This window comes from Rutidosis leptorrhynchoides, chromosome 4, assembly GCF_046630445.1.
Source record: "Rutidosis leptorrhynchoides isolate AG116_Rl617_1_P2 chromosome 4, CSIRO_AGI_Rlap_v1, whole genome shotgun sequence".
In the NCBI taxonomy this organism is placed as follows: domain Eukaryota; kingdom Viridiplantae; phylum Streptophyta; class Magnoliopsida; order Asterales; family Asteraceae; genus Rutidosis; species Rutidosis leptorrhynchoides.
Window position 1 is genome coordinate 135707860 of NC_092336.1, and position 10728 is coordinate 135718587.

General features: G+C 31.8%; 1 protein-coding gene across 1 annotated transcript; it reads right to left on the reverse strand.

Annotated features, from left to right (window-relative positions):
• Positions 1-1739: 1739 nt before the first annotated feature.
• Positions 1740-5643, reverse strand: LOC139840184 (uncharacterized). The gene is made up of 6 exons (XM_071830411.1): positions 5542-5643; positions 5001-5077; positions 4567-4890; positions 3140-4452; positions 2641-2906; positions 1740-2535 (listed from the first exon to the last, which is right to left on the reverse strand). Exons 4-6 carry the CDS (start codon positions 3408-3410, stop codon positions 2008-2010), a joined length of 1065 nt encoding a protein of 354 aa, XP_071686512.1. The 5' UTR covers positions 3411-4452; positions 4567-4890; positions 5001-5077; positions 5542-5643; the 3' UTR covers positions 1740-2007.
• Positions 5644-10728: the final 5085 nt, after the last annotated feature.

A 10728-nucleotide genomic window follows, 5' to 3' on the forward strand; every position in this document is an offset into this window, starting at 1 on the left:
TACTATCAAGATCACTCAACCCACTTAATGAACGAAAGATTAAAATGCAAGAAATGTAAGAACGACACAAGATATAACGTGGTTATATACAATCGTTGTGATTGCTTTAGTCCACGGACCAACTAGAGAGTGTTTATTTACTGAATATTTGTATGTGGTGTGTTACAATTGCATACAATGAGTTCTATATATAGAGAAAACAAGAACACCATGAAACTTCAACTTGATCTTCAAGTGTGCTAGCAATCATGAAAGATAAACCAACTAGCCATGCTTTTCACCTTGTATTGGCATGATCACAGCCCTAATTTTAGGTGTAAAGTGATCAACTTTGCACCTAAAGTGAAAGGAGGCCAATGCATGCTCGGATGTAAAGGTTGCAACTTGCCAAATTGCTGCCAGACACCAGATGCGCCGCATCTGATGAGTGATGCTCCGCATCACCTGCTTTCCACGTTTCAGATTCACGTACCAGCTCCAGATGCGCCGCATCTAGAAGTGATGCGCCGCATCTTGAAGTGATGCGCTGCATCCGACCCCATTGATGCGCCATAACAGCTCAATGCTCCGCATCCAAAACCTTCGGACAATTTTGCTGCATGGATGCGCCGCATCCTTAGAGTGATGCGCCGCATTGCTCTGTTTCACGCATCCTGAAATCTGCAAAATTTATGCAACACTTTAACTCATCTTTTGTGGCGACATTTTCAACTTTGTTTAAATGTCTCAATACTCCAACACCAACGAGCTTGGATTTAAAAAGAGTTTTTTTTTTAATAAAGTTCAGGTATGAGATTATCTAAACTTAGTCCAAACCCGACGCGATAACATCCAACGGAATAGCAAATATGAATTTCCTTTCAAATTCACTCTTGGCTTCGTAATTAAAAAAGGCCAAAAAATGAGGATAAATTTAAAACAAAAACTTTCTATGAATACAAGCATAAGTACTCCGTATGAATATCCTTTCTATAATTTGAATCCTACCGGAACATCAACACCACCGGAACAAAAAACAGCAACGGCAGAGGTACAATCCATTTCATTCTCCAATTAATGAGAATTTTCGTCAGTAAATTTGAATAATTCATTTTCTATTATGTTCAATTTCAAATTATGTTGATTAAAAATATGATTATAAGTTTGCTAGCAGATAAGGTTCTGTATACTAACTTCAGCTAATTAATTCAAATTTGTAGTTTAGTTTACTAATTGAAAGCTAACAGCATTAGCTTCTTTATTTGTAATTGTATGGCCTTTCATGTGTTGATACTGCTTATGTTAGTGAATTAAGTTGACTAATTATTCACACGATTTGTTTAATTAAAAATATATTTTATATGTTTTATAGTGAATTCTGTTTTTTTTATGACAACAGTGGCAACAAAATGATGCAGTTTTGTAGTTTAATCAAGTAATTTAAAGCTAAATATTCATGCCTTGTGGTTGTATGACGTCACATTTGCTAATATTTATTATGTTTGTGTATTTACTTCGGCACCGAGTAATTATTAACTTTGCGTTTTTAAGCATATGTATATCTTTGTGACAGATGAAAGTGGAAAAGTTAATGAAGATGGCCGGTGCTGTTTGTACAGGTGGAAAGGGTAGTGTTAGATGGTAAAAAGACGTCTCATTTTTGTGTGTTATATCTATGTTGCTTGAAGTCCAAAGTTCTTATGTTGACTTTTTATTGCACGAATTTCATTTGGTTAATTTGAGAAAGCATATAGATCGATTTAGAACAAAAGCAAATTTAACTAACAAATATCTTCAGAAAAACAGGTCACAAGAAATGCTCTAGGATACTAAAATGTAACTACTAAAACTAGGAATCTAAGCTAGAAACTAAAACATGAGCAATCTGTGTATCATGGATCTTCATATCGTTTAGTCATCACTGTTTGGTGCTTCAAACTTCTTCAATTCATCCATATTCAGTAGTGGCCCATGTTCATCATACATATCATTATGACCCTGACCAAAAACACCATTATTTGCATCGTTTTAGAGCATTCGTTCAACGTGTCTGTCGGCTTCAAACTGATCAAAACTGTTGCCTACTGGAAAACCCTGTACTTGTGCATTTGGTGGTGGTGGAAAATGTGGATAACGATTCACTAATAACTGTCTGTTCATGAGTTGGCTTTGAATAGAATGGTTAACTGACGGAGTACCCATATTTGAATAACATGTTCTAGGAACATATCTGATTTTCTGACTCAGACGGCGTAACAAATTTTGTATGATCATATTGTGTCTGACTTGATTCAGCTGTTGAGTGAAATCGCGATTTAGCAAATTATTTCCAACACGGAGAGTATCTGAAAGTAGATCTGAAAGCTGAACATTCGGGTTTCTTTCAATCTGAAAATCAGTGGGACCATTCATATTTTGGTTTGGGACAGCATGAGCCTGTTGATTCACTAACCCGTTTGCAGGGTCATTAGATGACCCATTAAGCTGCTGATTCACAACATTTCTCTTCTTTTTATATTTCTTATTGGTGATCTTACATAACACGTAGTCATCAAACTGCACAAATCAACCAAAAATACACATCATTAATCATTAAAAAAGACAACATGATACACAATCCTATTATGAAATTGATCAGAAAATGATTAAGATTTTAACAACCTTCATGTCTGTATGACCATGGATTACATATTCATGCATATGCCAATCTGTTTTAGCCCCATATCCTGATTTGCCTTCAAGATACACCAACAACATTTTCCCACCAATTCTTTTACCATCATTATTACTTTTGATATCTTTAACAGGAGTTGAAGCTTTCCAATAACCAGGACCCGCCTTTCGGCATGGTCTCGTACCAGTTAAACCCCTTCGGTTTCTTGATGTGAAAAAATACCATTCACCTTCTTTAACTTCCGGGTAACTCTCTGTTAATCAATTATATAAAACATACATCAACTTACATACATAAACTTAAAAAATCACAATAATCACTACCTCAAAATAATCTGCTTGTCAGTATTATGATTGCCATTAAGGAATAATAATAATATAATATTCATTCTTGATCATCTTACAATATATATAAATATGAATGCTGTATCAGATAGGACCAAAATAGCACTAATTGTTATAAAGATTGGGAAATTATAATGCGTACCAGCAAGGTCTTTTGGATGTTTTTCATAGACATTAACATCCCAAATCTTGCTCTTGGGAACAACCAGGTTTTTGATCTTTGGAAGAAGATAATGGGAAACAAGTTCTTCATCGGTCGGTTTGAATCGATACCCAATTGGAAAAGTATCAAGATAATCAGCTTGTATATATGGATGACTATTTCGAAAATCACCATTGTTGCAGTTTGAAGGTCCAGCAGAATCAGTGACGTTTAGTTTCTTTTGGTCACGAAGATTAGTGACGGAATTCATGTTGATCAGAAGGAGAATTAAGATGTTGATGGTAGAAGAGTTAGAATATGATAACTATTGTTGAACTGGGTTTAAATAATATGCAACTGATTTTGTAACTAACTCTGTTGAACTGATAACCATTATTACATGCAGGGCCTCATGGGCTGGGGGCAGCATCTAAATTCAGGTCCAAATCTAATAACAGGTTCATCTTGTAATTTAATTTTAGCACAGATAAATATATTTTTTAAGCCCAAAAACTGACTAGTCCATTTTCCCTCCTTAAATTCCCACCAAGTGAACGAAAACTGAAACTCTTGATTAAATCAAACTTATATATTTATATTTATCCTCGCTCTTCTTTAATTACATGCATGCATAAACGTTTAGTTTTACGAGTACTAGCTATATAGCAAACTAGATTTATAAAGCCCGTGCGTTGCACGGGTACTCTTTCGAACACTTTTTATAGTATATATACAGTGTATATTAAATGTCTCTATTATATGATAATTGTAATATGTTGTTCTGATTCATGAAGTTTTTTCGTAAACATGAAACTCATGAATAAAATTGTTAACATTTCTGTTAAAAAGTTTATTCATATCAAAACTTCAATTTCATCATTCTCTAAAGCACGAACTGATAAAAAGACGCTAGGTGTTGCAATAAGTGAAAAAAATATTCGGTGATCGGGTTTAGTAACTTATATTTCCGATTATGTTTTAATGGATTATTAAGTAAAAATAATAGAAAAACTGGGCCTTTAATTATTTTAAGCATATTGGCCATTAAAAGCTTGAGTTCGTTTGACACATGAATCAGGTGAATACACATGTAGGCGAATGTGTTTCTCATTATGCTTATTGAAAATAAGTATATCACCAAATTTGATTTGGAGTTCATTAATGATTTTGTCCCATCCTTCCATTATTAGGTCGTCATCAGAGTCAATAAACACATGAACCAACGTTTCGTATCCGCCAACTGTACTTATAACAACTTCTATAGGCATCATAAACTGTTTCGTATTCTTCGTAATCCACTCATTAGGAAGTTGCTTTGAGATAAATAATGATAAGAAAGTAAAACAAAAAAGTTAGTAGACATTAAAATACAATGCTTGTGAAAATAATAATTACTTAAATATTATATGTGGTAGTAATTTATGCACCTGATATTTAGATACTGGATCGAGATTAACAATGCAAAACATAGGAACCCTGTCTAATGGAAAAGACTTTTCAATTCCACATTCGTCAAATATAATCATTCTGAGAGTCGATATCGATATATCCATTACTTCAAAAACAAAAATGTATTTTTGTCGACACTAGTGGTAGTTAACTACATTTGACCAACCATCGCAAAGTCGAAAGTCATCGTTTGATTCTTCAATTGTTTTAACATAGTGACTATATCCACACTCTGAATGCAAAACAAAATGGTTTGGCTTACAATCATTGTAGTGCAGAGTGGTCCAAGACGGAGGAAGTTTCTGTTAATCGGGTTGAATTTAAGATAAATGTCAGTGATTTATCAAAATAGATTGTGGTGTTCATTACAAAAAATTTCACTTGGTGACTAAAAATTGAAGCTGGGATTTACCAGATTAAGACATGTAGGATATCTCAACACCTTGATAAATGATGGATTTTGAATATCGGTAGCCATTTAGTTGCACCCTGATGTAACATAAGTCAAGTTAAAATTAATTTAACAATTTTTTGTAAAAATCATAATCTTGAGTAGAAATAAACAATAGCTAAGATATTTACAATATCTCTTAAACAATAAGAATTGTTTGTAAATTACTGCTTACAACAACTTTTAGTTTTGTTGAGTTTAATAGAATTTATTCTACACTTAGCAAACTTCAAAGTTCATGATACAGTCATCTATAAACAGATTTATTCGTTGAAACATGTCATGGATATACGATTTCTAAGAACAGAGATAAATAGTTAACAAAAATAGATAATATTATTTTGAATTTTATCAATAAATTTAAACGATTAAGTCAGATCCATATCATTTACTTTAAGGGCTAGGTTTAATAATAATTATAAACTTGATCAATATTATCAAATTGAACATGTAAATCAACAAAGATATGTAGAAAATTACTAACAAAAGAATCAGTACTTACAGGGATTGTATGCTTTTCGATTCGAAGTATGAAGTGAGAAAGCGTCTGACAAAATAGATGAAAAGGAGAAAAGTAAAGCGTATTACTTGAAGGAGTAATCCCGATACAGGGATTCTTTGTTGTTTTGATACACTCAAAGATTTTGTGGGACCCAGCCGTGCAAACAATTTAATATTACCTACCAAAAAATAAAATGGGCTGAACCGGTGAAACATAAGCCCATATATAATTGGGCTAAGATTATATAAAGTTTTCTTCGAACAAAAAAAAAAACGGTAATGAATCTACAGATTGATCGTATTTTAAAGTAATGAGATTTGAACGGGTTTAGGATAAATGTAATAATTTTTATAGATAAATTACGAAATTGCTAAAATATTTTCAATTATTTAAAACGGATGAATGAGGGAAAGGTGAACCATATTATCACACTATAAATTTGAACAAATGAAAGTTGTAAACTATAAATAATTGTGCATAATCATACTACAAAGATTAGATAAGTGAACAATAAAAACATATAGCATAACTTATCATAACATAAATTTTAAAAAATAAAATTATGAAAACATCTCAAGGAAAAGAACAAAAGCATTCAAGTAAAACCCATAAACAATTGTTTCCATCAACGAAAAACATAAAAACTGAGCACAAGATATAAGTAATTCTCCATAAAAACGACAATATTGTTTTCAATTATTAAAAATAACTATAAAAAGCAACACAGGAGTCTTCAAATCTATGGGTTGAGATTTTTCTGGACCTTAGAAGTAGTTGACTTAACTGACAACGGACTTTCTTTGCCCTCTTGCTTAACAACCTTTTTTGGTGGTGTATACCCGGTAGTGTTTGAAAGATCAACAGTTGGAGTTTCATCAGATCCATTAGAAGAACCACACTGCAAAGTACGTTGTTAAATAATGAAAACAATTTGTAAGACGTAAATTTACTTGGTACCCTATGTTACAAACCTTGGTTGAAGATGAGTCAATCAAATCATCTAAAATTTTGAGCTTAGCAGAATTATTTGTCTTTGAACCATGTGTTAACAAAATACAACAAAACATAAGAGAAGTAAGTACATGACATGTTTAACATTAGGATCTCACATTAAAATAGTTTTTAATGATGTTATAAATATTTGATTGAACACCTTCTGTTTATCGTATTCTTCGACAAACTTTTCCACAAACGCTTCATCCTCACTTGCATCCTTGACAGTAAAGATGGGATTAGACTGTTTGAGATTATATTCGCTCACTTCAACCTTGAAAATACATTTTTTGCCAATAAGACTATCTAACTCATCCGGTTGGTCCTGACCCTCAGGTATTGATTTATGAAGCTCGTATGCAGTTTTTCCTATAAAATTTAAAACTTGAGTCTCAAAGAGTGTCAAGGATGCTGTTCCATTTAATTCATCAATGATATCTTCTACACGAACATTAACCTTGTACCTGATATTGATATAAATTATTATAAGATGTGTTTTAAAAAAATTATATTGATGACACATATTAATAACATAAATTTCACACTTGAAAGTTTAACTAAAAGGTAAACATTACCTGACACAAACTTGTGGATTATCCTGGCATCTAGCACTATTACACCTACGCTTGAGTAAAAGGAGTGCGTCAATATCAAGTGTGAGGTCGACAACAGGTTCGATTGGTTTAGCAATTCGATGGCACTTTCGACACCCAATATACGACCATTCATCATCGGGAAGCACATCAATGATCTGTGCTTGAATAGCATGAAGTCCAGGCTACAGAAGATTATAATTAGTATGTTGTTAAAGTAAATGATAAGTTAATCGTTGAATAAAAAAGAACAGATATTTGTAACAATATAGAATTAAATACAACACATAATGAAGTTGTGCATTCTTACACCGCAAATAGGTAACTCATTACAACCTACACAAGTAACTTGATTAAACCAACCATCAACTTTCTTTCCTGGTGGAGTGAGTGTGGGTGCCAATGACGTTTGCGAGTCTTGTGTAGTATGTATTTCCAATAGCCTACAACATTCGTTTTTGGCCATTTAGATCCAATGAAATTCAGTTAAAAAAGTCATATACCAATTAATAGTTGAACTTTTTTTCAAATACAGTAAATGATTTAAACCTCTTCCGGAAGACATGAACAGGTTCAACATCAGCATTCAATGAAACTTGAGTGAAGTTCCAATCAGAACGTACAGTCATATCTGTTGCATACAAATATAATTATATATTGACAAATTTTCATGGCCAAAATTGAGGTATATTTTTCTAGATTAAATACCGCCATACTTTTTTGTTCTGCCAAAATGAACAATTAATATGACACAGTCTTGATCGGATACTTCCTTCAACCGTTTTTGAAATTCCCTCATGAAGGTTCCCCACAGAGTGCAAGACAGAAGAGTATCACTGGAATGAATCATAAAAGTAATCATTAATTAAAATGTCAGTATTTAAAAAGATATTTGAAAATAATATGCATTGTAAACTGGATTTTAATATTGCATTTAATTAAAAAGATATAGTATTAAATAAAAAAATCACTTTAAGTCCTTCAACTCGATCACAATATATTTTTACTGAAGATCATCACCATCACGATACTGCTTCTCTACACTGTAATTTGAGACCCTACCAATGACATCTGGATCAAAAAAAATAACTACATAAATAAAATGACATATTTACTACAAAATATATTTAATGACAATGAACAATTAATAGAGTTAAGTAAACAATTAAACCTGCAGTCACATGCTCCTTTGTTTTATTTTCATCAAGTATTTCATCAAAAGGTATGAATTTGAAACCATTTTCACCGTTCCATTCAGAATCTGGAAGTGGCAACACAGAAGTTTTGTGATTGATATTCAGTTTGGATTCATGATTCCAATGAGTTGTCCTCCCTTTAAAAGGATTAGTACCAACAAATGCATTCCTAAAAATGTAGTTATGCTGTATTTTTAGTAAAGCCTCATACTTAGGCTTATAGAAATTCTTGATGGTAACACCTATCCTATCACCCTGATGATAAAGCACAAACAAAAAATTGTAAATCTTTTTATAGTAGCAAAAATATAAAACATACAGGAAATGAATATTCAAAAACCAATTACCTCCTCATCAGAAACTATCAGGTCTAAAAATTCACAGCCCTGATCGAATTTTTTGTTGGACATTGTTTCCATGGACAACAGCTTGACCCTAAGATTAACATAAAGTCGTTTAGGAGTGATTTATTTGATTGTAAGCATGTGATTAGATGCCATTATAAAGAAAATAAATCACTGGTTTAATCGTGTTTTTTTTTTATATTTGACTATAAGTAGTTTTCCAGTAATACAATAACAAACGAAAATGATTTGAGATTTATATTGCAGTTTGACAAACCAGACTGCCAGTTATTTATGGGATAGATCACAAAATTAAAAGTGACAGTTCACAAACTTATCTCTTTCCGAAATTATAGCAATCATATTCAACTGCACATCATCGTAGTAATTTTTAAAAAATCTGCAAAATATTGAAAAATCCATAATTAGAATCATGAGATAAAAAATGACATATACGATAGTAATTAAAAAACAACATTATTAAAACAGGAACATATATAATTACACAATAGATTTAAATATATTCTAAATATAATTAAATTTAAATTAAACAAAAAAAAATTAATGCATCACCATTCATATACAATTACCCGATCATTCAACATAGAATTTATTAACCTGTAAAACATTCAACAATTTATAAAATAAGATTAGACTAAAGCACCGTTCATGTAAATTTTTTCGATTAAAAACATAAAGATAGAAACGGGTAAAAAATAACAATAGAAGATATATACAGAAATTAAGTGAAAACTAAAAAGAAATATTGTTATCAACGAAATAAATGCAATGATAGATTAATTAAACACACATTGTCATTAACGTAAAAACAATATGAATACCGTGCAAAATGATAAACTTATCTATTAAAGTTCCATTTTTTAACCTGAAAAGTGTATAAAAAACTCAAGATTAAGTTATCAACAATCACAGGCCAGGAGTATATCAAAATTAATCAATACCTGACAATCTAGATGGAATGGAAAATGGATAAAGTAGTCGATCATAACTGCAATATGAGATGGATGGTTATGCATGGAATAATAACCTGTATAATTTAATACCTGCTTAGTATCATAAACAGATTGAATGCAGATTTGATTCATGCTTTGCATACAAACGTTTTCTATTAAAGTTCCATTTTCTAACCTGAATAGTGTATAAAAAACTCAAGATTAAGTCATCAACAATCACAGGCCAGGAGTATATCGAAATTAATCAATACCTGACAATCTACATGCAATGGAAAATGGCCAAAGTAATCGATCGTAACCTGCAATATGAAATGGATGGTTATGCATGGAATAATAACCTGTATAATTTAATACCTGCTTAGTATCATAAACAGATTGAATGCAGATTTGATTCATGCTTTGCATACAAACGTTTTTTTCTTTGTCGTCTGAGGAATAAGATTGAATGTGTGGATTAGGAATTGTGATTTGACCAAAATAATTGTTGAGATCCTAATTAGTTGCCTAAAACTGCCGAAGTAAATGAAAATTTGAATTCGAAATTTGTATCCGAGCGGGCTTCCTAGTCATCAAGCAGAAAAAAATGACCAATAAAATCTTGCCACGTCGGATGCCACGTGGACCCGGAGAAGGAGAGGATGACACCTAGGATGCATTCCCTTGATTTATAATATTGTATAGATAGATTACATTAATTTTTATGGCAAATATAGATACAAAAATTGCAAATTACTATAAATTTTTGGGTAAAACTCTTCAAGAAATTGCTTTTTTATTTCTGTCAAGTATTGATACTCTGGGCTAGTAGAGATAAAAAAAACCATCTTTTCGCCTTATATGAGTAAGGAAAAGGGAATCGTACCTCGTCTTCGATAAATTCATTTGCCTGATTTGTTACACACATTTTGTAAATTTCATTATGTGCTCTTATGGCTCCCCACTTGCCATACCTGTTAAATATGAAGAAGTATTTAAAACAAATAAATGGTGTTGGCTCAAATGTAAGCACATTTTCCAAAATGTGAAGATATTGATCGAACACTTTGGAATTGTTGGAAAATTTGATGTCACATTTGGTGACATAATG

What these genes read in the sequence shown, in the direction of transcription:
- LOC139840184 (XM_071830411.1), bottom strand. Translation starts at nt 3,410, where the DNA reads ATGAATTCCGTCACTAATCTTCGTGACCAAAAGAAACTAAACGTCACT. An exon ending in ACATCCAAAAGACCTTGCTG is followed by an intron (nt 2,907 to 3,139) that starts GTACGCATTATA and finishes ATTGATTAACAG; the next exon opens with AGAGTTACCCGGAAGTTAAA. An exon ending in ATGGTCATACAGACATGAAG is followed by an intron (nt 2,536 to 2,640) that starts GTTGTTAAAATC and finishes TGATTTGTGCAG; the next exon opens with TTTGATGACTACGTGTTATG.